General features: G+C 47.1%; 9 protein-coding genes and 1 non-coding gene across 10 annotated transcripts; 7 read left to right on the top strand and 3 right to left on the bottom strand.

Moving 5' to 3' along the window:
• Positions 1 to 1,775: 1,775 nt before the first annotated feature.
• On the top strand, positions 1,776 to 3,612 carry F4812DRAFT_457878 (uncharacterized protein; the record flags this gene model as incomplete). The annotated part of the gene is made up of 2 exons (XM_047937248.1): positions 1,776 to 1,932; positions 2,021 to 3,612. The coding sequence occupies 2 exons, from the start codon at positions 1,776 to 1,778 to the stop codon at positions 3,610 to 3,612; spliced, it is 1,749 nt and encodes a 582-aa protein (XP_047791653.1).
• Positions 3,573 to 5,963, bottom strand: F4812DRAFT_325956 (uncharacterized protein). The gene has a single exon (XM_047931515.1). It carries the CDS (start codon positions 5,865 to 5,867, stop codon positions 3,771 to 3,773), a length of 2,097 nt encoding a protein of 698 aa, XP_047791654.1. The 5' UTR covers positions 5,868 to 5,963; the 3' UTR covers positions 3,573 to 3,770.
• A 1,724-nt stretch (positions 5,964 to 7,687) lies between these two features.
• F4812DRAFT_422754 (uncharacterized protein) lies at positions 7,688 to 8,581 on the top strand. The gene has a single exon (XM_047933692.1). It carries the CDS (start codon positions 8,075 to 8,077, stop codon positions 8,315 to 8,317), a length of 243 nt encoding a protein of 80 aa, XP_047791655.1. The 5' UTR covers positions 7,688 to 8,074; the 3' UTR covers positions 8,318 to 8,581.
• A 220-nt stretch (positions 8,582 to 8,801) lies between these two features.
• On the top strand, positions 8,802 to 8,906 carry F4812DRAFT_t64. The gene has a single exon. It is a non-coding gene; the product is annotated as a tRNA-Ile (tRNA).
• Positions 8,907 to 9,645: 739 nt separating this feature from the next.
• Positions 9,646 to 10,874, top strand: F4812DRAFT_326065 (alpha/beta-hydrolase). Its single transcript, XM_047931516.1, has 3 exons — positions 9,646 to 9,924; positions 10,041 to 10,246; positions 10,341 to 10,874. Exons 1-3 carry the CDS (start codon positions 9,699 to 9,701, stop codon positions 10,698 to 10,700), a joined length of 792 nt encoding a protein of 263 aa, XP_047791656.1. The 5' UTR covers positions 9,646 to 9,698; the 3' UTR covers positions 10,701 to 10,874.
• F4812DRAFT_422758 (FAD binding domain-containing protein) lies at positions 10,731 to 12,883 on the bottom strand. The gene is made up of 3 exons (XM_047933693.1): positions 12,297 to 12,883; positions 11,113 to 12,188; positions 10,731 to 11,037 (listed from the first exon to the last, which is right to left on the bottom strand). Exons 1-3 carry the CDS (start codon positions 12,522 to 12,524, stop codon positions 10,908 to 10,910), a joined length of 1,434 nt encoding a protein of 477 aa, XP_047791657.1. The 5' UTR covers positions 12,525 to 12,883; the 3' UTR covers positions 10,731 to 10,907.
• Positions 12,884 to 15,168, bottom strand: F4812DRAFT_422765 (uncharacterized protein). Its single transcript, XM_047933694.1, has 6 exons — positions 14,444 to 15,168; positions 14,274 to 14,365; positions 14,025 to 14,200; positions 13,764 to 13,964; positions 13,622 to 13,704; positions 12,884 to 13,558 (listed from the first exon to the last, which is right to left on the bottom strand). Exons 1-6 carry the CDS (start codon positions 14,628 to 14,630, stop codon positions 13,272 to 13,274), a joined length of 1,026 nt encoding a protein of 341 aa, XP_047791658.1. The 5' UTR covers positions 14,631 to 15,168; the 3' UTR covers positions 12,884 to 13,271.
• Positions 15,146 to 17,800, top strand: F4812DRAFT_422771 (putative GMC oxidoreductase). Its single transcript, XM_047933695.1, has one exon. It carries the CDS (start codon positions 15,631 to 15,633, stop codon positions 17,257 to 17,259), a length of 1,629 nt encoding a protein of 542 aa, XP_047791659.1. The 5' UTR covers positions 15,146 to 15,630; the 3' UTR covers positions 17,260 to 17,800.
• Positions 17,801 to 18,746: 946 nt separating this feature from the next.
• On the top strand, positions 18,747 to 22,005 carry F4812DRAFT_422772 (pyridoxal phosphate-dependent transferase). The gene is made up of 2 exons (XM_047933696.1): positions 18,747 to 20,098; positions 20,169 to 22,005. Exons 1-2 carry the CDS (start codon positions 19,321 to 19,323, stop codon positions 21,803 to 21,805), a joined length of 2,415 nt encoding a protein of 804 aa, XP_047791660.1. The 5' UTR covers positions 18,747 to 19,320; the 3' UTR covers positions 21,806 to 22,005.
• Positions 22,006 to 24,197: 2,192 nt separating this feature from the next.
• On the top strand, positions 24,198 to 26,549 carry F4812DRAFT_326322 (uncharacterized protein). Its single transcript, XM_047931518.1, has one exon. The coding sequence runs from the start codon at positions 24,588 to 24,590 to the stop codon at positions 26,400 to 26,402; it is 1,815 nt and encodes a 604-aa protein (XP_047791661.1). The 5' UTR covers positions 24,198 to 24,587; the 3' UTR covers positions 26,403 to 26,549.
• Positions 26,550 to 26,570: the final 21 nt, after the last annotated feature.

The raw sequence follows: 26,570 nt of genomic DNA on the forward strand, positions 1-26,570 counted from the left end.
TTTTAAACATTTTAAATTATTTTTTTCTTACATTTAATATTAATTTATAATAATAAAATTATATATTATTTATCATATAAAATTACTTTATTTAAAAAAACTAATAATTTGTGACGAACCTACACTTAGGTCCGTTAGAGTGTAGTAACAGGGGTCTTGATTTTAGGTAAACAGTAGCGATACGGGTCAAGTGTTAATAGAACGTTGAAAGTGTTCGTCAGGAAGGCTTGGAGTCCTTCCCCTTATATGGGTTAGATATAAGACTTAGATTAATAGCTAAAGAAACGTAAATAAATGTCTAAATACATGGTGGTCTTAAATATCCCGTAGGCCTCCCCTATCCTTCGTTCTGAGGTTGTCGTGATCTCAGTGATCTTGTTGATCTCGCCAAGATCAACGAGATCAACCAGATCAACGAGATCACTCCCCTCCATCAAGTTATCCGAGGTTCAGCCGCTTGATCGTACGTTTTTAGGAACCCCGCTTCCTCACAAGGTATGGTTCCCGTGCTGTTGGTTCGTAACATAATTTTTAAAAAAATAAATTATATATTTTTTTAAATATTATAAAATTAAAAATAAATAATTATAAAAAAAATTTATAATTTTTTTAAAAAAATGCAATAATTTAAAAAATTTTTTAAATAAATATTATTAAACATTTTAATATTATAATATTTATAAAAAATATAAATTATAATTTAAAAATATATTAAATTAAAATAAATTTTTTAATAAAAAAAATTAATTATATAATTAATTAATTTCATATATTATAATTAAAAAATATAAAATTATAAATTATTAACTTATAATTTATATTATATATTATTAAATAAAAATATTTAAAAATTTTAATAATATAAATTAATTTATTTTAAATATTATAATATATTATAAAAGTTTTATAATTAATTTATTAATATTATTATTAAAATTATTAATATATATTAATATTATAATTAAATATATTTTTATTTTTATTTATTATTTTTATAATTAATAAATATGTATATTTAAAATTACATTTTTAAGATTTTAAATATATTTATGAATTTACGTGTAATTAATCCGGACCTTAGCTTTACCCAACTAAGAGCGGTAAACAGTTCCATTCGAACTATTAATTCTGATAAAGCCTTATTAAATCACACCTGGGAATTAAGGTTTAAGTTCCTGGAAAAGCCTCGTTCATTTGCGCTGACACTGGATTTCTATAGCGGTATGCCAGCGGCGGCTACGGGAAACAGAATCTGCGTAATGCTTGTAACCGGGTGTACGGAAGACAAATATTACGTGCGCTCATACTTTCTATTCAGTCATGAGGCTCTTAAGTGAGTACCAACCTGGAAGAAATATGAGTTCTGCGTCGGACGCTCCCAAATATACATTGCATTCAGCTAAGCAGCGTGCACAGTGATATAAGAACCGTTAGGAACTATAGATGTAGCATTAAGAAAGCCTAGTTCATTCACCGTAACAAGTAGTTGTCTTGTACTATGACTTGATGAATCCCCTACACGATACTATCATTGGACGGATGCCATGCTGCATGCATATCAGGTACTTGGCCAGAGGCGTCCAGTGAAACGTGGGTACGAATAAAAGTCCTAGGCTCTAATAAATTTGATGCCCAATAGCCAGCCGCATTATCCTTTTAGGGTCACCAGTTGTGCAATACTCAGGTATATAAAGCGACGCCGCTTGCGATACTTCTTAAGAGACCGTCCGTATTAGGTCGCATAGAATAGCAAAGCCGCCGGGAGGCCTTTTATAATGAAGATCTTCCTAGTACGAATACGCGAGCGGCTTGACGGTTCGTTGTATATCGAGCGCAAACCCCATGCAACCACCGATGATGATTACATCGCGATATCCCATGTCTGGGGAACCCCAGACACCGTCCAGAAGTACGTGGTGGACGGTATCGCATGTGAGTTCCCCCTTCATTCGAGATACAAACCTATTGCTCAAATTCGTAAAATATTCTAATCGTATTTCGCGAGCGCACTCCTGAATAGGGAAGGTATCATTGAGCCCCGGGAAACAAGATATCCTGCCTCTCCTCCGGCGTAGTGACATCTGCGGCGACGGCTGGTTTTGGATGGACTTGTTCTGCATCGACCAGTCCGAGTCGTCCTCTATCAGCATCTCCGACCAACTCATGGCTATACCCTCGATATACAAGTGCAGCCGGTGTGTCAAAGTCCTACTCGAGAGCCCCGTGTGCGAACAGTGGCAGGAGACTGCCATGCGGGCCTTCGAGCAAGGGCCGATCAACGAACAAGGGTTCCAGGAGGAAGAGCTAGCCCACGGAAGTACATGCCCACACCTTGCATTTACGGATCCTTGGTTCGAGAGGCTTTGGACGCGACAAGAAGGCTTGTATGCGCGCGTGATGGATTTTATTGTCCTAAAACCGGTCCCGTGTAAGCGCAAGCGCCGCGATCCCACTAGCGACTGGATCTCACACGGATCCCTCCTGGCACATCGCTTCAGGGCGGAAACCTTTCTCATGGACAAGCTTGCCTACCATGGAGTAGAACCTTCGACGGCAGAAGGGTCGCTATTCTCCATCTATTTCGACGTTATCTATAGACGCTGCGTCAACATAGCTGCTTATGATTGTGAGCCGGGGCCTGATCCTAAGTACAACCCTATCAGGGAGGCGTGGAGGAGCTTGAGAAGCACGGCCAAAGCGCGAGATTACGTGCTGGCGGTCTTTCCGGATGTGAATGGGTACAAGGTACCGGCTGGGGCCCGAAAAATGAATTTCCCCGACCTTCTGCTCGATGCCATCCACCAACCGGCAGTAAGTGCACACTTTCAAGTTGCGCCAAAAGTCCCACGAGGAGTAGTCTCTTCGTCTGTAAAAGCTACAGAAAGCATCCTTCCGTGGCTCGTCGATAAGCCCTTCAACATCGGCGAGGCGTACGACACATTCACTGCAGATACGACACGCTCAGGAGAAAAGACACGGAATTTCGCCGTTCCTGGTAATGTCGAGTTAGAAGATATAAACGCCACTTCTTCCGGGCTGGAAACTCTCAGGAACGACTGGAAACGCACTGCGAATATCAACCGGCATGTGATACTTCTGTCTCCCTCTGGCCCATGCACCGGCAGTACCCGGCAAGATCCCAATGAAGTCGTCGGCCTCCTGCAGCAGCATTTTGCTCAGGAGTTCATGCAAATTTCTGTGTCAGGATACCTGCCTCCTGAGAAGATGGACATGTTAGAGTTTCGAGCCAACAAGATCCTCCCCTTCAATAAAATAGCAGAGGTTCCTGAGGATGTTTTTGCGCGTGAGCTGAAGCGCTTTCTGGCCTGCCTTATATGTGGGGTATCATTGACAATTGCAGATAGAGTACTAGAAATGGCAGAAGTTGTGCGTGCGGTGACGCCGCACGGGTCCTTGTTAGCTATAATCCACAGAGAAACGAGGTTGGCGGCTCGACAAGACCAGTTTATACTCGTATGTAGCTCGCTGTGGGATCTGCAAGGCTTCAGTATTGGTTTGAAGATTAGTGGTGGGATATCGGTTAGGGGGCGGACCATGATTCCAAATAGCAGCGTCTGGGACTCCATTGAAGGACAAGTCGCAAAGAAATAGAATGGAGGCCCTAGCTATTATAATCTAGTAGAACCATGGGTCGTATATTATTTTATATATCTGCTTTTTGTTCCACTGGCATCTTGGAATACTATAATTTTGAAATCCTGTACCCTTACCCCTATTCAATCATTATCCTTCCCGTCATGTTATATAAATCATCCTACACACACACAAATGCTCCCCGACACAGCTACCGAAATAGCGCTTGGGCCGCTTGCTGCTGTGATTTCTCCAAGAAATGGTTTCTTGCGGATGAGAAGCCTCCGCTGATACTCAGTATAAACCACAAACGAGCCATCATCATTCTCACTTGAATGGCCCAGAATTGAGACAGCAACACATGCACTAGGATTAGCTGCAAAGAGCCAGCCCGGGAGCAAAAGCATACCGCATTCATAAGAACCTACAGAATGAATCGGATCGACAACCTCATAGAGCCTATCACACTTAGTATCCTTCAGTACCCAAGGTTTGCCTTCTTCGATTCTTGTTTTTGGGAATTTTAGGGCATAGTAAGTAGCTTCGAGGCCACGTGGAGTTACCCGTCCGTCAGGACTTCCTGTAGACAGCTGAGACCCGCCGGAACTCGCACCTTGGGCAGCCATAAAGGAGGATGGAAGCCACCGGAATCCCGGGACTTGCAATTTACTGCCCTTCAGAAATAGGACATTGCTTGGAATGCTCCCCAGTTCCTGGATCAGTCGAATCATCCGCAACTCCGATTTGATGTTGACGAGGATAGAAGGTTGGACGCCGAGTAGGCTTGCTATCGCTAAAGTTTCGTCCGACGGGCGATTTGTAGTCCTCCATCGAAGAGACCGGGCAATATCACCGACAGAATATACTCCATGAGCTGATTTTTTTGTGAGTCGGAATAGCCCCCCAGCCAAGTCAGTCAGATGTGATGACAGTAGCATAACGCTGGTAGACGGTATTAAACCATTCAATGGGGTTTGCGCATCAGCGAAATTCAGATAGAGAGCCTTGGACAGCACAGCCTCTTGCAGTGTCCAGAGCCGCTGCATCCATCCCGAGGTCAGGACGCGAAGAATACGCACTCCTAAGGGCGCTGTCGACTGACACAGTTGTAAAGTCCTGTCAAGTACCAACACAGCTTTGGCTTGGCTGTATGTCTGAGCCATCATGCCAATGGCCTTTTTACGCACGCTTTCCGCCCGAGGGATGCATAGAGAGTCAATCCAAAATGCGGTTTGACGGCCTACTAGCGTAGTTAGTCGTCGAATCTGGCAGACTGGAAGTCCGTCTTCTGTCGTGCTTCCGAGTCCGTCTGCCCAAACATGTGATATGGCGACATATTCCACATCACGACCTTTGTGCACACTTAATTTGTAACCATGGCCATCCTCGTCCTTGTCTAGCTTTATGACGGGAATTTCACCAGCTAGTAAGAGACCTTCGACTTCGCGCAAGTCAACTGAAATATTATAGCATGTATCTCGAAGTCGCCCCAGCAAGGACCGACAAGTGGATGTATGCTGAGCAGCATATGTTGTAGTATCCACTACATATGTAGCACATGACTGTGGGGAGCAATGTTGATGATCCTTTCCATCATTCATCGGTCCGCACGAGACTGCATACTCCAGCGACGAAACGGATACAGTGCTGGTAAGATAGCTGATGACAGAAGGGCACCACCCCTGAGCAAGCATATCTTCCTCTAACAAGCTATGGTAGTGGGGAGTCAAAACCATCCCCCAAGCGAAGCCTTCTCGAGGTGGGCTCTGTTTAAATGCTCTCTTTGCATTCGCCAATGCTTCACCAATCATAGCAATGAGGCAAACGGTAGATGGCGCATCATCTCCAAGGGGCTCAAAGCACCGGAATTGTAAGCTCACCAGCCCTGCCAACAGCGAATTTGCGCGCTTAAGTGTGGTATGCGCTCTTTCGAGCCAGGGTGTGTAATTATCTTTGTTCTTGCAAATCCGTCGGGCCCAATCCTTGATTATGTGGCCCAAGCCATCCTTCGTGATGACGGTGCCACCATTTGAGGTCTTTCTCGTCAATGCGCATTCGGGAACATGTTTCTCCACAACTCCCTCTATAAGGCCAAATGTCAATAAGCTTTGCATTTGTGCAGCCGTATTCGATACGCCCATCTCAGCGGACTCATCCTGATTCGGGGTAGGATGTTGGTTTCTAACCTCCAAATACTGTTCAAAGGGGACCAAAGGGTATCCATCGTGGTTGAAATTCAACCATACCGAGGGCTTAAATACTCTAGACTGCATTTTTTCGAAACAATAATCGGCTGTCGTGCACTGTTAGCCATAGTTCTACGCTCTGTTTTGGGCAGTATTGACGGGGAGATGGGTTTTCAGCTGTACCCCACTTTGAATACCTGCTATTCAGCTCTGGAGGATGAATGGTCGATAGGTCGCAGGCAGGTGGCTAAAGATTTGCGCGTGTGATTGGTTTGGGCAGCTATTGTACCCAAAGAGGCTCTTCAATAGATCGGCCCATGTATCTGGTCTGGTCTGGTCTGGTCTGGTCTAAGGTCGCCTGGAAGATAATAAGTCGTAACAAGGTAAACATCCTTTGGAGCAAAGCTTACATTTTCATATAAACCATAAATATAGCTTCATGAAACTCCATCGGGGGAATTTCTCCAAAGATGGGGTTGTCTTCAGACAAAGCTTCCGACTCCTCGAGTTCGATCCCAAACTCGAAGCTCATCTTTTATGTTTCATTTTCCAGTCTTAGAGACAGCACTGTCGACTTAAGCTCTGTTGCTACCGTATTTCGTCATCGGCTCATTGATATGAACGCTTTTTTGAATGACCGTCGACTCGATATATACGAATATCCCTCTAGCTTAACCAGCGATAGATACGTCGCCGTCTCCTACATCTGGAGAGGGAACCCGCTAGTTACTGATCCTTCCAGCCCCTCGTACTGGGTTGAAGAGCTTGGTACTTTCAACGTCAAGGGCACCGAGACCGGTGACCCGACCAGTCTCGACGTCCTCTACCATGTGTGTTCTGCTGCGCTCTCTTGTAGTTATAGCGGGTCGCATCTTTGGTCGCAAACGGGCGCCTATTTCCGCGCTTTACGGGGCTGTAGTTCAGCAGAATACGCATTCTTTTATTGAAAAAGATATGAAGATGCAGATGATATGGTTCTGCGCTTTAATGCGTACTTCATCTCGTCCCGTAGACATGGTCTTCAGTATCATGGGCCTAATCGGGGCCGATTTAGACCTACTCCAATTCGACAAGAATGATCGTGTCAAGGCGACCATCGCCTTAGCCAGCAAGTCGGTATCGTACATGGGCACAAAGGCAAATTGGTTAGCAGTGGCTTACCAGCTTGAGCCCTGTCGCCAGCTATCTTCGTTTCCCCTGTTTCCGAAAACAAGCGTCGATGTTTGACATATGGTGAATGCAGGGCTTTACGGGTAGCTATTCGTGTCCTTTTCTGTGCCATCCTCTTATATTTGGCTCTCATCTGGCCCTGAAGCATTATCAAACTTGCAGTTGGTTATAGAGCCTACCCTTGCACAATCGATTCCTGCTAATCGGGACGAATTGAGAGACATCGTTAGAACGACTTGATGGTGCTTTCAATTTCTTCTCTACTAAATTGACTAGGGTCCGACATAGTGAAATGCAGTAACTGTACTTGTTCTTGATCGTGGAAACGGAGAGGATATTATTGAGCTAGGCAATTATGGTCGGATTCTTAATCATGGTTTCTTCTAGGGATCTCGACGATATAACTCAGCGTATGTTTCATGAAACATTGACGTCGAGAGATTAACGGTGGCTAATTACTTGAGGATTATAGCAAACATATCATAGAATGTATTGGCTATTATTGTTTCATGATAGGATATCTAGAACAATCGATATTTTAGAGTCTACTGGGGAAGGCCATAGACATTCGAAACTTGAGTCTAGAATCCGCTGCGGAAAGACAGAATCATTTTCGAATTTAGTTCTACGTACTTGCAACTATGTGTTGAATCAACAGGATTCAGTGAAAGTGAATCATCAACCACGGTAGTTTGCTATATTTATCATCAAATTCATCCTTAGAATAAGTAAGGTACCTAAGGATACTTGATGAGGCTAGAATCGTCATGACAAGCCTACACAATCTACATCAACACTATTTCCTTTTATTTCTTCTGAGTCAAACAACGGTTGCACTCGGTATTTATTCTCTGTTTTATGGAGTCATCAAAATGAGGCATCTATCCACATGGGTTACATTCTTTTGTCAAGTACACTCAACGAGACAACGTGAGACTCTGTACGCAGGTAGAGTTTTATACAGGATTATATAAACTCCTGGATATCCTCCTCCAGTTTTAACCTCTCTTCGACATCTCGACGACTTTTCTTTTTACTTACCACACAAGCCAAATCCCCCCACACAGCTACCGAAGCAGCAAGCAACCACAGCAAGAACCGCAACAACTGTCAACAATCCCAAGATGTCTTCCAACGATAGTGATCTCGATAGCGCCCTAAATCTTGCTATATACTACTTAATCGCAAGAGACCTAACACCGACCGGCAAGAAGATAGACAAGAGTTCCAGTGGAAGTAACACGGAGAATCAGAATGGCAGCGCCAAAGATCAGCCTGGAAGAGAGGGTTCTAAAACTGTCAGGTGGGCTGACCCAATTGAAACAGAGATTCCGAACACACCCGTTAAAAGCGATAAATCGAAGTGAGGATAGCCATTTCATAGAGGTATAACAGGTACCTTCGTAACACTGTTCTTGCCTGGTAGAGAAATATTTAGAATATTTCGTGCATTAAAGTACTCGAGTGGAAGCAGAGTTTGCAGCAAAATTAACTTGACCTCGATATTCTAACCCGCAAAGTGCATGGTTTTATTTGAACCTCCTGTGACAAGGGCTTGGAATAAGGGCTTGGAATAGAGTATCCAATTCAATAATAATTTTCTAATAGTCTCAAGGGCCTTGGTCTCCTCCCTCTTCTTCGAGGTGCGAGACTCAAGACTATTTGTAAACAATCTGACATACGTATTTTACAGCCTAAGCGCCGAGCCAACTCCGATGTTGGTCATCTGGCTGAGACTTGCATCTCCGGTTGATACATGTTATCTAATAGCCTTTTCTAACGACACCCTGATACTGCTGTTGGTTGTCCAACAGTCCTTGGCAACGTAGCCGTGTGACACCTCCCATCACAGGTCCCATAGCTCAGTTGGTTAGAGCGTCGTACTAATACTGATCGTGATCCGACGACAGTATCTAGTCCATGCGAAGGCCGGCGGTTCGAGCCCGCCTGGGACCATTCTATCTTTTTCCCCTTCCGTGTAAATTATTTTATTTTATTTTTCTCGTGTGCTTGAGGCTCATACCAATTGCAGTTAAGAGTCGAGACTAGCTCGTAACCTTCTATTTTTAGATTTTACGGAGGCTGTGATTGGTTACCACGTACATAGTACCTCTTAAAGCAGTGGATACCTATTACAGGGATGTAAGTTTTGCTAGGCGAGGCCGTCTAGGTAAAGGTACTTGAAAACGTTTACTAATACAACATCAAATTACCCATCCTTCAACGCCAAGTTTAATGCCAAGTTTAATGTCTAGTAGGAAGAGGTAGTCACGTGCAAAATAGATTGGTTATGCGGTTATCCTATTTTGGCTGTGCGGTTATAGTTGCTATAAGTTGAAGTCTTTGAAATACTTCCATTTGTAAGCATTATGGGGACCTGCTTTGTTCCAAGAGATGTCGACGTGATATCAACGCATCTGGGCAAGATTCCGGAGGATATATCTTTCCGATTTGACAATATTCGGCCTAATTGGTATCCATCGTATTGGCTTTTAAACACTTCGAGCGACTTTTCGGGCACAGAACAACCCGGAGAGTCTGGTCATATTACATGTGTGGAGTTAAAGATGTAATTAATGTAAATGATTACATGGATTTATATCTAGAAGTTGCGTAACAGTTATTATATATAACTACCTCCTAGGAACCTACCTCTAGTATACGATACTTAAAACATAATTCTTAATAAAAAACCCTAAAACAGATGTCCGAAACCTAAACGGTAAATTCGTCCTATAACTTACAACAATGTCCAAGCCTACTATATTAATCGTCGGTGGCTCGTTCGCGCCGGCCGAAGTATACGATGATATCGTCGACGCCGTTCAAGCAAAGGGTTATGATATAAAAGCCCTGCATCACCCGAGCGTCGCCTTTAGGGGCGGGCCAAGACCAGAAAAGCTGCCGACCATGTATGACGATGCTGCTCTCGTTGCTAACGAGATATCCAAACTCGCGGACGAGGGGAAAGAAGGTGAGAATTATATAGACAACCTGAAAAAACCTAAACTTGTACCTACACCTAGGTTAGGTTAGGTACTTGGATCAAGGTATGAAAAGATAAATGCTGACATTAAGTGCTGTCCGTAGTTGTCCTAGTCTCTCACTCTTACGGAGGTGTTCCAGCCTCCGAGAGCACCAAGGGACTCACGAAGAAAGAGAGACAGAGTCAAGGGAAACCGGGCGGAGTCATCAGGCTTGCATACATGACCGCCTTAGTACCGCCTGTGGGACGCTCTGCTCAGAGTCTTTTAGCAGAATTACCACCCGCAAACCACATCGAGTATAAGACTGATGTTAGTCCCTCTTCTTTCTCTTTCATACATGCAATATATACACACGTCTCTGCTATTTGCGCATACGCCGTCTAACATAACAACTTCACACTAGGAACAAGGCTGGATGGACTATGTCGACATAAGTGCGGCAGCCCCATTGATAATCTCAGACCTTCCCGACGTGAAGGAAAGAGAAGCTCTAGTCGCAAGACTCCAGACTCACTCGTCTGCCAGCTTTGCCACCGAATTGACTCATGCAGGCTACAAGGACGTGCCGGTATCGTACTTATTGTGCGAAGAAGACGCCCTTCTTCTGCCGAAGTACCAGAGAGAGTGGATCGAGTTCATCGAAAAGGAGACCGGGAATAAAGTCGACGTCACGTCTCTACAAGCTGGCCATTGTCCTAATTTCACCAAACCACAGGAAACCATCGACTGGATTGTGAATGTGGCGGAAAAGGGGGGGAACTAGAGGTATACATACACGCGCATTAAACCGACTTAGACTATTAGTTTCCTTGCCGTATTGATTTGATACCTAGCATAAAGTAACTCTATTACATATTGACAATTAAATACATTAGGTACATAATTCTTTGTATAATTATTTCCATCCCTATCATCGTTTGAGTTATGAATTAAGAAGTATGTACCTAAGGTAGGTACCTACAATAATATTTCACAATATATTAAACCACTGGTTAAACACATTGTTGGGATCGTATTTCTTCTTGATGTCCCGCAGTCTAGCAAGACTGCTGCCATATATCACATCAAGATCCTCGTCGCCGTAGCCGAAATTTACATAACTAAGTCAAAGTCAGTAGGCGGCACAGTAAAAGGTACCTAAATAAGCAATTCGGGGGTGGTGGTAAAATACGCACGTCTGGGGCCGCGACAGGCCGCTCGTAGACCGTAACAAGTCGCGCGCCGTATTCCCAAACTCGGCCGCCTGGGCATCCAAGGACGAGTCGTTGTACCAAGGGATAGCAAACGCGTTGAGATTGACGTTTCGGTTCGGGAAGGCCGACGAGCCGGAAGCCACGGACCGCGCCTTGCCGAGGGGATACGCCTCGAGGAGCACGCCGCTGTTGGCGGCCCCGGGCAGCTTCTGGAAGGCGACGTAGGCGTCCCAGATCCCGCGCCACGTCGCGGGCACCATGTCCTGGAACCCCGCGGCCCACCCGGGCTTGAACGAGCCGCGCGTGCACAGCCCGTCCGACCCCTCGTTCCAGCGGTTGTACGGCTTGACGCTGGTGGAATCCGCGACGGGCCCGATGGCGTAGAGGCTGCTGTAGGCGGCTTTGCCCGTTGTCGCGTTGCCGCCGTAGAAGAAGGGCGCCGCGATTACGGCTGGGCTGCCGGTAGTCGGATCTGCGAGTAGATACAGGAATATGACCATATCCGGAGTAAGCACGAGGTCTTGGATGGCCTGGACGACATCCTCAAGCTGGTGTTCGCCATATACCAAGCTGCCTGTCCAGGCCTGCATTTCCTCCTCCGAGGCAGGATACGACTTTACAGTAACGGAGGTGACGATGCCGAAGTTAGGCCCGGCGCCTCGGAGCGCCCAGAAAAGATCCGGGTCCGAGGTAGCCGTCACGTTGCGAAGCAGGCCGTCGGCGGTCACGACGCGAAGCGAGAGAATATTGTCGACTCCGAGGGAGTATTTCCCTACGAGATTGCCGTAGCCGCCGCCCAACAGAGCACCGAGCGTGCCGACACAATTACAATTCCCCGTCACGACCAGGGCTCCGGCGGCGTAAGCATGGTCGATAGTGTTGCTGACGTTGGAGCCACCGCCGATAGTCGCTTGGGTCTTATCGGCGTTAAACGTGACTTCGTTTAGACCGGCTAGGTTGATGATTACGCCAGTTTTGTCCAGGTGGAAGGTCGTGGCCCATCCATTACCTCCGTTCTGAGCTAAAAAGGGGATGTTGCGTTCTGCGCAATACTTGACCTATATGCCGTGTGATAAGTAGTGTCAGTGCGTGTAAGTGCATCTTCCAGCCGTAAAATCCGACATTGTGCTTGGGACAATTGAGCGGGAATAAGGAATTGTGCATACCGTAGCTACAACGTCGGATTCAGTCGCAACATTGACAACAGCACCCGGGTCCGGCGCTTCAAAGTCGCTCCAACGTGGCGGTGCTGTCGCGGATATGAGATTCTCGCCCGACAGATGAGGTGATAATTCGACCCGCAAACGTTGAGCAAGTGAGTTACAGTTAGCGCCCGCAAGGACTAATGGCAACCCGGTCAGAAACCCCCATAAGAGAGGAGTAGAAAGCTTCATGATTTATTAATTTATTATTTTTTCCCGACAGTTAGAAAACGTGATAGCTTTGAAGAATATTGTTTGAAGGTATGTCTGATGATACTTGTCTGATAATATGCGTTGGCCGATGGTACATAAATCCTGCGTGTAGCGGTTGGTTATAGGTTGGTTTATTGTGCATACTGCGATGACCTCTGTCACATCACCAACTCGTACAACGATCACATTGTACTAAATATAATGAATCAAATAGATCGCCTAACCTAATGCGGGTCCGTAAGCTACGGACATAATGGATATCAGATGCAGCTGAGGCGGGTTGGTGTTGGAAAAATAAGCAATAATATCAGCTAAGCTCCACGCCGCCTTTAATAAGACACAAAGGGAATGACAAATTCAAACTATACGAGCTATCCGTTCTAGCCAAACTAGATTTTACCACTAATATGGTACAGGGAACTAAGCCCTAGGAATTCAAGGATACAAAAAAAAACGTCTCCCTCAAAGACTTTTCAGCCCCATTTGCCCTCCCTTAGCTCCCTTGCTTCCCAGATTTGTCATACTCGATCGACAGCTTCCTTTGAGCTAGGATTACCTATATACTATTATATACCTAGAAGGTGGCATAGACCTATGCTAGGCTATGACTTAATTCAAATCCTAGCTACAGCTGATTTATCTTGTCTCTATGATATCTTGTCTCTATGATTGTACCTAATATGATACCCTACATCTATCTAACATAGCCCCCAACCAATCTGTAAGTCAGAATTGAGAATTTCGGCCCGGGAAATACGGATCTTCGTCTTTCCCGAGGTGGGAAACAGGATGTAATGGTATAGAATTGCTGCCTGCTTCGGCGAAGTATTTGCTTGAGTGACGCGATGCTTCTGGATCGGTGATCTTGGCGTAACTGGTTGATGTTGTTTGCGTCTTCGCTGGGGCGGGAGGAAAGAAGTAAACCAACACCGGCTTCAGCGTTGGAAGGCAAGCTGATACCACTGCAATGGACAATTCGATGTTGGCCCAGAAGAAGACAGGCGATGTGAGGTCTAATTATAGAGATGCTTTAGCAATCGTACGTTGCACTATGGTCTCATTGGTTCAGTACGTACATGTCATATCATAGGTATAAATACGATATAATGCATTGACTTCTAATGACTGGACGAGCCGAGCAATGCTGACAGCAACAACACTAAAACGACTTATTAGCATCTGGCGATTCTTTAGTATATTGCTAAGTTGAAAACTTACATGGCACCCAACAGGAACATTCCAAGCACCCCGAGCCTGTCCCTTAGAGGTAGATGTAATCCTAACACAACGGGAACTGGCATCGCCAGGATCAGAATATCAAATATCAAATCGGTAACAAGGGTAGAGAGGAACAGAGCTTGTTCGTTGACGCATTTATTGTTATAAAACGGCTCAATCAACGGAGTGACGGGGTAACATCTATAACGAGAGTCAGTGAGGGCTTTTTCTATAAAATGGGTTCAGAGAACGTTGACCTACATGAATAGATTGGCGAAGAAGAAGGAAATAGACCATGCACAGAGCAGTGCAAGCATAACGTAGGCGGTCCATCGGAAAAGGCGAATATTGCGGAAGATTCCATTGTAAAGGACAATAACGGATGCTTTTACAAGACCGAAACCAACAGGACTTATAACATTAACGGCGAGTTTAGTCTTGAAGAGTATAGTTAGTTACCTAGGTAAGTATGTGTACCAGTAAAGCGTTATAGTCTATCCCGCTACTTACCTTCTCGTATACTAGGAAGCCTGGATCATCTAGGATAGGCTGGCCGTCCGGTCCAAGTACCTGATGCTTACCTAGTTGCCCATCAACAGTGGCTATAATATTCTTAGTTATGGAGTTCGAGATGCGCATAAAAGATTAGGTAGGTCAGGTAGGTATTACCAACGACTTACCGTATAGCTGTAAAGCGCAACAAGCATATGCAACAAGTAGCCCCAATAAGCACAACCAGTCATCTGCAGATAACCTCTTGTGCTTCAACCTTCGTGCCCATAGTCTTAATGCGAAAAATATGGTAGGCAAGACGATGCAACCAACGCTCAGACCTATCATCAATTCTTCGCTGTAGGGGCCAATCATGCTGGCTATCTAGGTACCTAACCTGACCTTAAGTACCTACCTTGGTAGGAGGTCTTTAGTAGGACAGTTGAATAATGAAGATGCACGAGGAGGGCTAAACTGTATATGAAGACAAGAGTACCTGGGATGAGAGATGCAGAGATCTCACAACGGACTCCTTTTTTTCCTTTTTCTTTTTGTTTGGTTGGGAGAGGGACTTCGCTTCACATCTGGGCATCATCTACGGACGCCGATGAAGCTCTATGGTTGGACAAGGAATGTATCTTACTTGCTTTAATAGTTCACAAGCGCATTTCATGCTGACAGGATGAGTTGGAGTTAATTATAGGATCCTCCATTTTTTGATTTGTGGATGGCTTCTTATTGGAAACTGAGGCGTCGGTAGAAGTAAGCTAAGCTAGTATAGATGCGTTAGGTTACCTTACGCTTATATATATTGTTGAAGTCCTCCTAGTCAGGTAAGCACTTTACGTGCCGGAAGACTATGGTACAGATTGCGTACATTAGGAGGTAGAGGTAGGTGTTTTATATACCTTGTATAATTTTGTGTAAAACATACATCTTACCACCTGCATTGCATGTGTGAAAGCATCCTCGAGCCTTGGAAGTAACTTCTGCTCACCTGGCTAGCACTGGTTCTTAGATATACTGTGTTACACACAAATGCATAACTGCACGAGTAGGAATTTGACAAACATTGTACAATACATTGTGCTACTTGCCTTATTACCTTGGGTTAGTTGGTTACCTTTACGGTAGCACCTAAGGTTACCTAAAGTACCTAGAAAAGGTACCAACCTATTACATATTACGCACATATCACAAAGGACGGATATAAGAAGAAAAGTCCGTCTCCCTTGTTGTTTTAACTATTTTGCTACTTCCTATTTCATCCCGTTTGCATCTTCTCATCCATAGCCAATTTTACCAACTATAAAAAAAATATTAGATACCTACCTCCTACCTACCTACCTGGGTACCCCTAAACTATCCTTCCGTCATGGCCAACCTGATTACCGATTACGTTGTCGTCGGCGGTGGGCTTTCTGGATGTGTCATAGCCTCACGTCTCAGTCAGAGCGGCAAGGATGTCATTCTGCTAGAGGCAGGTCCCGATCCAAAGAATAACCCCGCTGTCCAGTTCTTCTTAAGTGGTTTAACTCTTCAAGGCGGCGAGTTCGATTATACTTATCCCACCGAGCCTGTGCCCACTACAGCTGATCGTGTGCACCATCTCAGCTCCGGCAAGGGTCTAGGCGGAGGCACTGTCATTAACTACGGAGGTTGGCTCCGTGGAGATGCTGCCGACTACGATGAATGGGCCGAAGTAGTCGGAGATAAGCGCTGGAGTTACGAAGGCCTCAAGCCTTGGTTCGTAAAGTCCGAGAACTTCTACGACTCTGGTGCAGACCCTCAAGAACATGGCTTCGATGGGCCAATGCACGTTACCGCAGTTTCCGCAGCTGAGGGGGGACAACGCAAATACCCTCTTCGAGAGACTATCAAGAACTCGTGGGCCGAGCTTGACGTCCCCCATAACATAGACAGGAAGAATGGCGCCAGTGGCGGTTTGAATGAAATGCACGAAAATTGTGACAGAAACGGCGCGCGGCAGCCATCCAACGTTGTTTACCCACTCGACAACGTCAAGGTCTTTACCGATACCCCGGTGTATAGAATCATCTTCGATGACACCAAGAAGGCTACCGGCGTGGAACTGGTTGACGGCCGCAAAGTCTCTGCGCGGAAGCAGGTTATCATCTCTGCTGGCTCTTATCAGACTCCCAAAATTCTTATGCTATCAGGCATCGGCCCATCAGCCGACCTTGCTCAACACGGTATTCCTCTACTACACGAATCTCCACATGTCGGTGAAAACCTCCATGATCACTATGCTATCCATCTGGCATATCGTCTGCGCAACCCTTCACTTGGCTATGCTTTTGGAAGCGCTGGTTTCCAGAACCCTGCGTTCCTAAAAGGCCTTCCGTGGGACTGGGTTGCTAACCAGTCCCTTCCAGAGGAAATTCTCGCCAAGAACCAGCATGAGGCTAAACCTGGCTGGGGGAAACGCAACGTCTACGAGGTCTTTGATGCGTACGTTGTGCCAGGCATTCCTGGTATTCCCATTGATGGCACTCATATTTCCACTTCAACTATGCTGCTACTTCCAACATCCCGTGGTAAGGTTACAATTAGGTCCAACTCGCCCACAGACCTCCCGTCCGTAAGACCAAATTATCTCTCAACCCAGCTAGATCGCGATAGTCTTATTCAAGCCGTCCGTACAACTATCAAAGTCATGACGGCAACTGAAAGTATGAAACCAATCGTCGTGGGCGAATCACCACCTATTAAGGAAGGTCTGGAAGGGTTAACTCCGCTTACTGTCGATACAAGTGACGAAGCAATATTGGAAAGACTCCAACTGACTGGAGAGCAGCACCAACATTCCGGCGGTACGGCGGCCATGGGTAAAGTGGTTGATGGGGAAGGCAAAGTCCTAGGCGTTAACGGGCTTAGGATTGCCGATGCAAGTATCATCCCGGTACCCCTGGGTGGGCATCCGCAAGCCACGCTATATGCCATGGCTGAGCAACTAGTCAGCATGATTCTTGCGGATTCTTGATGGGGAAAACTCAAGCCAAATAGAGAGGTCCGTTAGGATTGGCCTCGTTCATCCATCCCCCTTCATTCATTAGCTTGTACACGCTCCTTCTCGCAATAGCTTATGCAAATCAAGGAATTCCAATCAAGTAATACGTTAGGTACCTACCTACCTAAAGCGGTAGTGTAACATGAAAATAGGCCACGTTGCTAGTCATAGCCTCAGCTCAATTAATCAGATCATCAAGAATGCCTGTCATCAATATAACCTCTTTCTGATAGTAGGTATCTAGCGTAAGCCTCTTGGTTGTGTGGTTAGGTATTTCTTGGCGCATTTAGGTAGTAAACCACAACATAAAATACCTAGGTACCGTATAAGGGTGGTATACAGCCAATGTATCAACAGGGTGGTTAAGGTAAGTCAGCCTGAGACTGTTGGCTCCGGTGGAACCTGAAGACATGCAGGACTGAGCTGATCTCACAAACATCGGCGATTTATCGGCGGCTAGGCTGATCGGCTCAAAGATCTGTATTACGGTGCCTGTCACACTCCTTGTTTCCTCCACCAACCGAGACATTCCGATACATCTAAGTCGCCTTGCTTGTACGACGTCGTAACTTAGATATGATCCTTCACAAGATGGATATGGACCTGGTAGTGTTACGCAGCCCTTAGCTTAACCAGTCATGATGAAAGGTCGGTGATTGAGCTATTGAAAAGCTGCGAAATCCTTCAGGTAAGGTATTCCTTTCTATACTCAGCCGTGCGTATCGACGTATAAATACGGTAAAAGTAGACGCGCTACTTCAAACGTGGCGTCCACGGACGTTCTAGGTTCTTAGGTGAGACATCAGGCACATGGTATAACAAAGTCACACGTCAGTAGATAGATGCGGCCCCTAAAGCCCGAACCTATTTTGGGTAGGTACCTAAGGCAAGTTAGAGTTCCTCGTCGCGGCATGAAGCTGTCTCTAAGGCCTCGCTAACCACGGACAATGTCTAGCTGAATAGCTGACGTAGTACTCGTGAGAAGCATCTATGACATGCATCCCTTGGCGGCGCCATTTCACCAGTAATGGGTTAAGCCGCTTACTTTGATATATTTACGTACCGGTCACGTTTCCTTACGTCGGCAAAACACCAGGCCTTTCTCCCAAAATATAACAGCTAGCTCACAAAATCATAGTTCTATCGCTCCTTTCAACTACCTGTTTTACGTTTTAGGGCTGTCTGCATATATTCAACAACCGCATCCTAAGGGAGTGCTACGCCTTAGGCAAGGAAGCGGTCTGTAAATAGGTACAGGTCGGGAGACTAGCGTACCAAACTTTGGCTGCCAATGAGAGGTTATTTTGACCAGTGTCGGCTTTCTTGAAAAGGTACCCAAGTTGTGGAACTTTGTGAAATGCTATCAACATGTGAAAAAAAAATAGCTCGAAATAGGTAATTAAGAATTACGCCTATGTGGAAGTACGTATTTCGGGAATGTCCTTAATTAATACTTGCCATTTCCTTAATAAAGGCACAGTAATCCCCGGAGCGGTGCATCGTAGAACTTTTATAGACACCACTAGTAATAGGTTAGTAATAGGTATTATCCAAGCCGTAAACAATGGCTACCTCCTCTTCGCCTAGCTCAGACTACTTCCTACAGCTGCCGTCCCACCAGGCGCTCGTTGTCAGGTATCTTCCGAAGACTACGGCACATGAGCGTGAGAAGATCCTAGAGGATGTCGAATACAATATATTCGCTTTCCCTGCCGGCCTTGTCACTTGCGATTACCTTTCGGATTCGGGCACCTCTGCGATGACAGACATACAATGGTCCGCATGTAAGAAAGAATTCATAGATTTACTCCAAGTTTTACAAATCGAATATATGAAAGAAAAAAACATTCTACCTCCTTAAAAGTCCTTCTGGGCTTGGCGTTATATACCAGTTCCCTAACTTGTATTCTAGTGATAAGAGGTGATGAAAGTTATGGTCGCAACTGGGGATACTACTGTCTTCTCGAGACATGCCGAGACATCTTCGAGAGAGGCAATAGCCGACAATATGCATCCCACAACATCTTGACTGGAATGGCCGACAGTGAACTATACAAGAGCACGTTCTTGAAGTTCCACGAAGGTGGCTTCGTCAACGGCGGGTCTCGTCAACTTGAGAGTCCTAATTTTTTCATCGTCCCACAAGGGCGCTGTGCCGAGTTTCTGCTCTTCTCTACACTTAGTGAAGTGATAGCAGAGCAAAGCGGAAACAACTCGCCCGTGTCGAAGGGGGTAATAATAAGCAACGGGTTCTTTGACACTACGCAAGCCAATGCCAGCACCGCGGGATTCTCCCTCGAGACCTTTACGCAGCCTGGGCTGACTGATCCGTTCCCCGAGGAGCTCATTGGAAAATCCAACCCCTTCAAAGGGAACCTAGATATTGCGGCGACCGAGGCCTTTCTAGATCGACATCCAGAACCGCAACAGGTCCGCATGATATTGATTACGATTACCAATAACTGGGCCGCCGCGCAGCCCGTATCGATGTCCAATATCCGCGCGGCCGCCGAGCTGGCGAGGCGGAGATCGATACCCCTTTTCTTCGATGCCTGCCGCTTCGCCGAAAACGCGTGGTTTATTCGCGAATTTGAACCCGGATACTCGGAACAAACGATTCCCCAGATTGTTCATGAGATGTTTTCGTACGTTGACGGATTTACTCTTAGTTTGAAGAAGGACGGCCTTTCGAATATGGGCGGCATCTTGAGTTTCAGGGATAAGGGGTTGTTTGCCCAGAAGTACGAGTCGATCGGGCTTCGCTTGAAAGAGCGACAGATCCTGTTCTACGGCAACGATTCTTACGGAGGAAGTAAGTTATACTGCCCAAAGAAAATGGATCAGAAGCATATGGAAAGCTAACCTTTTTTTTAACTCTTAAGTGAGCGGCAGGGATATGATGGCAGCTGTCATGGGCCTATACGAAGTCACAAAAGAGCCTTATCTCCGTAACCGTATCAATCAGGTACGGACCTTTGCCCAGAAGCTCCAAGCCAGCGGCCTCTCGGTTCTTTCACCTCCTGGGGGTCACGCGGTTTTTCTCGACATGGACGAGTTCTTCCACGGCTGTGATAGATATGCGGGAGACTTTCCTGCCGTAGGCTTCACGCTAGAGCTCCTTAAAGATTTCGGCATCCGCGCGGCGGAAGCCGGGCCATTCGGCTGGGAATGGGATAAGAAGAACCCTGAGCTACAGGCCAAGATACCAAATTTAGTCCGGTTCGCCGTGCCACGACACGTGCTCTCCGACCAGCATATCAACTACACGGTCGCAGCTATCAAGGAACTACATAATAGACGACATTCCATACCAAATATCAAAATCACCAGAGGCAAAGACATGCGACTTCGACATTTCTCAGCCGGTATGAAGCCTGTTCCCGTGGATCAGACCCCAACGGCAACGGCAACGGCAACGTATCTAGGCGAAGCAACGCGACAGCTATCCCATCTAGCTAGGGCACTTGATAAAGACGTCGCGGAAGACGGGCTCCTGCGCAAAGCTTTGAACACGGCAACAAGGGGCTGGGGCCAGCTACCCGTTCCTCGAGACCTAAGCTCGTCGCAGTGGCGCTCTCGCGTTAGCGACGACCACTCGCCCTTCGAATACTCAGTAGCGCTAGACCAAGAGACCGGAGAAGCAGAGTTGCGATTCCTCATCGAGGCCCAGCCATCAGGGGGTGACGCCCCCGTGAATCTAGCGCAGATGCAGACGGAGGCACTGGCGCTATCAGAGCGGATAGCCAGCGAATTCGCGGACCGGGTCTCCTTGAACCGCTTCCATGCCCTCCGGGACTTATTCCTGCCCGCGCAGTCGGAGGGCTTCTTCGCCGCGTGGTACAGCTACGTATCGAGCAAAGACGGCGGGGAGTGGAAAGTCTACTTGAACCCGTGCTGCACGCCCGGCCGGGCCAACGCCATCGCCACAACCCGGACCGCATTCGAACGCCTGGGCCTAGCCGAATCGTGGGGCCTCGTCGAAAGCATCATGGAGCCCGGCGAGTCCGTCATATACTTCTCGCTCGACCTGTCCCCCGACGCGAGCACCTCGCGCGTGAAAGTGTACATCTCGCACGGGGCCGCGTCGACCGCGCCCGCCATCGCGCAGAAGCACGCCGCCATCTGCCCGCACGCCAACCCCTACGAGATCCAGCGGTTCTGCGAGGCTATGGCAGGCGAGCGGCGGCTGGGGCCGTACGAGCGCAAGCCGCTGCTCTCGTGCTTCGCGTTCACGAGCGCGGCGCCGGGGCGGCCGGTCGGGACGGTGCATTTCCCCGTGGGCGCGTACGCTGCGGACGACGGGGAGATACAGGGGCGCGTCGAGCGGTACGCGGCCGCGGTGTCGGCGCCGCCGGTCTTCAGGAGGCGGTACGGGAAGGCGGTCAGCGCGGTGCAGCGGAGACCGCTGGGTCAGGGGACGGGGATACACGCTTGGGTGAGTCTGAAGCAGGGTAGCGGCGGAAAGCAGTCGAATTCGTTTTACATCTCGCCGGGGTTGTTCGCGCGGGGAGGGAAATGATGTCGGGATGTAACAGGTACTTAAGGAAGTTGAGATGGTACGTTAGGTACCTAGAGAGGTGGAGGTAGTCACGGCTATGTTGATTCTCCCGTTATAGATGACACCTAGAAAATTGGCACGATTTATGACAAAGTAAATCAGTGAGTACCTAGTCTAGTTGTTAAATTAGGATATATGAATATCACAAAGATTTGGATTTATCAAGTAGATATTCATGCCCGTGATGGATGTCGTATACAGAGTAAGTGTCAGGGCCATACATGAAGTAGATTACAGGTAGGTACCTAGGTTAGGTGTTCAATTATCACTTTTATACCTACATTAGGTATTCATCCCTGACATTGTTGTTGATTTGTTTTTGAGGTGATCGCCAAGCTGTCAATAAGCTACGGCCGACCCCCCTGAGTAGTGCCTGATTATGTCTGAGTAAAGCAACAGGAGATCGTGAAAGAAATATCTGCGTGATAAAACAGGAGCACCAAGTCACGGGCCATCATGGGCTACTACCGGAGAGGTGAAATAACTAACTTACTTGCCGGCTATCGCAGAGTCCAACCATCCCCAGGACGACTAAGGAGGGAAAGGGGGTCAATTTCAGTACCTATCCCAAAGACGACACTTACATACAAGGAATCAGGATGACAAGAGTGTCAGGATGTCCCATATTCAGGCAGGTTCTAGGTGATGTTAGCTATCATTTCCATCATATATGAGTCTGAATGATGCAACTAAAATATTCGGATACCAAAACGGAAATTCACTGACTGACGCTGATACTGACACTGAATTCATGTCAATTCACGAGTTCAAATGCAAAGTCACTATCTTACAGCTTAAACTGCAAGTAGAACGGCTACCATGCCTTTACTATATATTCCCCAAGGGACCTTCCCGTTCGAAGCATCTCCTATCCCCAAGTCTGGTTTCCCCAAGTCTAGTCGCATCGCAAACCGCCATCGCTTTCTACCAACTTTAACCACTACCACACCAAACCCTCTTCAACATGTCTAGCGGAGGCTGGCCTAATTTGAACCCAAACTCCACACAAAAGCATCAATGCCCCGATCCGGAGAAGTGTAAGTGGTGCAAGGAAAAAAAAACGGCAAATCGATCATAAAGCTAGTGGAGGATGCAAACATTGTGGCGAGTCGCTATGCCCTGAAAGCAAGAGCTTATGTGCCTATCACTACGGTCTATATACAGAGACCTATACTATTCGCCAGGAAGCGGAGAGAACAAAGAAAAGAAATAATACATGCCGGCACTGTGATAACCAGGTGGGACCCAGCAGCACTGTCCTTTGCGAAGAGCACACTGATCATAGGCGCCAAATCGTAAGAGATATGCGTCAGGAGAGGAAGAGGCAAGGAATATGTATAAGCTGTAAAGAGCCAGTAGCGCGGGAGAGCAGTGTGTATTGCGAAGCACATCTTCAAAAAGAACGCGAAAGGCACAGGCAACGCAGGAAGTAAGGCTGACGAGGGTCAACCTGGTTCTAGTTCGCAAGCAGCTGGGCAGAATGCTAGCTTCGGTGGAAATTTCCCAGGCGATATGAGAGCGGCTCTAGCCGCCAACCTCGCACAGGATAGTCCTTCATATTACGCAGGTCAGGCCGAGTCAAGCTCCTCTCATCGTGGATCTAGTCATTCTCACCACCCCCACCACTCTCACCATTCCCACAATTCTCGTCATTCCCATCGTTCTCGCCGTTCAAGCCGCTCCCCAGCCCGGCAGGCTAGAGATAGCAATGCTAGATATGGATATGGGGACCTCCCCTAACAATATTTCTAGATTCGATCAATCGATACATGGCTGGGTATCTAGGTAGTTTTAGTTCTTCATAGCAACACACCTCATAACATACTTATCAACACAATGTATTGCCTACTAAAAGTCTGTGTGCACTCCCCTATTTTATGCTGATACTTGTTAGAGGTACCTATTGCCAGAGAGGTCCCGTGATGTATGTCGTACGTGGAGTGAATACGAGAGAGAGTTGCAAGTGTGCAGACTGGTGATCTATTAGTTCCTGCCCCTCAAGCACCTTCGAGGAAGCTGTGTGCTCCTTATATACTACTATCCTGGTAGATCTGTCCCTGATATCCCATACCCCTAGCCCCTTTATATAGATAGTAGACAATAACGCGCGTTCCTTTTTAGATGATCCACAGATATTGCATATCATTAGTTCTACTGTATATGCCGGGGGTCTTACTTGAGACTCTTTGAAAAAGCCCACACCCTTCATAACTATTGTCAATTCCTGGTACGGGTTATCTGCCAAATTAGATCCATACCGGAGCTTCCTTTCGAGTTTACTATCTATTACCGTAACTATCCGAGAGTGGCTCTTAACATATCTACCAGCTAGTAGTATTATTAAATACTTAGCTTATTCAATAGATTTATTTTATTGTCATCGAGAATTGGGTTATATTGATGTGTCGAGTTGTGTAATTGAAGGGTATCACGTGAAAATATTGCCGCCGAGGTGGGATTTTGAGATGTACGTATTGTATTGTACCTAGGTACCTAAACCTAGGCGTTAGGTCCTCGTACCCGTTTTGTGGGGTTCTTAGCTCTCCACCTTAACACGGTTCAACGCGTCAAGCTTTCAGCGCCCACAACTTTCCTTCTCCCCACTCAAATCTCATATCCCTCTATCTTCCTCATACCTCATACCTCATAACCCATCTCTCTCTACTTCCATGACTACCGGATTTTAAATATATCATTTTCGCCCAATTACATATTACACAATAATCCTCAATTTTCATCAAACATGCCGCGACCTAAAAGAACACGCGTCGCGTCGACTCGAATAGTCGCAAAAGCCACAAGCCCCGAGCATGTCATGGTACCGAAACAAACAGCCGAGAGCAGTTCTGATATATACGATGTGAGTGACCGGGAAAAGGAGAAGGCGAAGCAGAGACGTGAATCAATGCGCGATGCGGATACTATTACCCGCACGCGACCAACATCTTCACATCAGTTAAAGGCATTAGAAGCCGCGCGACAGCGACGCGACTCTGCCATGGATAGGCTAGAAAATATGACTTCCACTTCAACCAACCAGCCAGATGAGCCAGATGAGCACGAAGAGCCATCGGTTGAATTAGGGCGCAAAGTAGCCGGGACTCCGCAGCAGAGAAGAATAGGGGATATGTCAGGACTGGACCTAGATGATTCAGCCTTTGATGACTTGAATACCACTTTTGACACCGCAGGACCAGCAAGTGCCCAGCGATCAGCTGAGACATCTATCCTGTCAGCCAGCGTTTTTAAACGACGGCCCCGCGCCGGAAGCTTTTTAAGCAGGGAGGATGGTCATATTCGCCCTAGCAGCCGAGCCGGTCCCAACACGCCTGCATTCAGCTCGACATTTAACATTGGCATGTTTAAAAGGAGAGTACGCGAGCCTAGTATTCTCGGTACTGCACAAAAACCACGTCCTCAGCCGTTAGAGCCTGAGCCCGAGCCCGAGTCCGAGCCCGAATCTGACCAGGATGAAGACGAAGAAGCAATCGAAGAAGATGGATTCGCCCCTGAGGCCGAATCAACCCCACTTAAACCTTCTAAGAGGCGTTCCGGAGGGATAGAAGCTGGCTCAGCATCGCCGCAGGATTTACCGCCCTCAAATTCGCGTAAGCGAAAATCTACAAAAGGCCATGAGCGCCGCGCAAAATCATCCCCACTTCAAGATGAGGACCCCGTCGAGGATCCCGGACCGCAACAATCGGATTCGGAACTGTCATCTCCTCCCTCTACTCCTCCGCCTCGACAGCAAAGCAGTAGGCCTGCAACACCTATCATGGACGAGGAGCTCATGGCACCTCCCATGAGCAGTGGTTCCTCCTCCGGAGACTCAGATGTGTGGCCACCTCTCCAGTCGCTTGCACGAACTCATTTTCGACGGCCGGTTTCGGCCCTCCAAAGGACACCAGTTGCAAATGACAATGTCTCCGATATCTCCTCGCCGCCCTCCCTTACTTACTCTCCGAATTACCGCAAACCTTCTCCGCCACCGCGTCAGGCCGCAAAGGCCAAACGCAAAGGTGCCGCCAAGTCGGAGCCTAAGGCACCGACTGCAGATTTAGCCAGCTTGTCGACTTTAGAATTAGCTAGCTTGTTACCGCGTCGACGCTGTAGACATGCTAGAGCCGACGACGAGGATTCGGAAGCAGAAGTCGACATCTCCGGCCTGGGTGATGACGACGACGAGCTCTCCTACCTTGATGTTCGAGCTCGACGACAGCCAGCGCGGCCGGGCTCTCGAGCGGGACACTCTAAAAAACAAAATGCCGGGCGCGCACGTCCAGCTTCGCGCGGTAAGACAGCGAAACAAACTCAGGGCACGAATAGACGTGCCACAATCACGTATGGGCGGACATCGGACAAGGAGAACCAAGGCGAGTCCGAGGGTGGGGAAACGGATCACGGCGAAGCCAATAGGGAACAGCGAGACGGAGAGGAGAGTAGTCGGAATATGGACCCGAGAGTAGAGGAGGAGCTCAAAAACGCGGCACGCAAGTTTCAGGAGGTGGACAAGTGGCAACTTGACTACGAGGAGGTGACAGAGACCAGTTCTCCGTAGGACAGTCGCTAAGTTATAACAAAGTACGTTACCATTTCGGCGGGGAGTATGGAAAAGGGCTGAGGGCTGAGGGCTGAGGGCAGCCTGGTTATGATATATATTACCCATGATGCTTAACACCGGGCCTTCGTTGACTTGCTAGCGTTTTATAAGTCAGCTATGCTTTAT

Source organism: Daldinia caldariorum (genome assembly GCF_022478825.1).
Source record: "Daldinia caldariorum strain CBS 122874 unplaced genomic scaffold F4812scaffold_5, whole genome shotgun sequence".
Classification (NCBI taxonomy): domain Eukaryota; kingdom Fungi; phylum Ascomycota; class Sordariomycetes; order Xylariales; family Hypoxylaceae; genus Daldinia; species Daldinia caldariorum.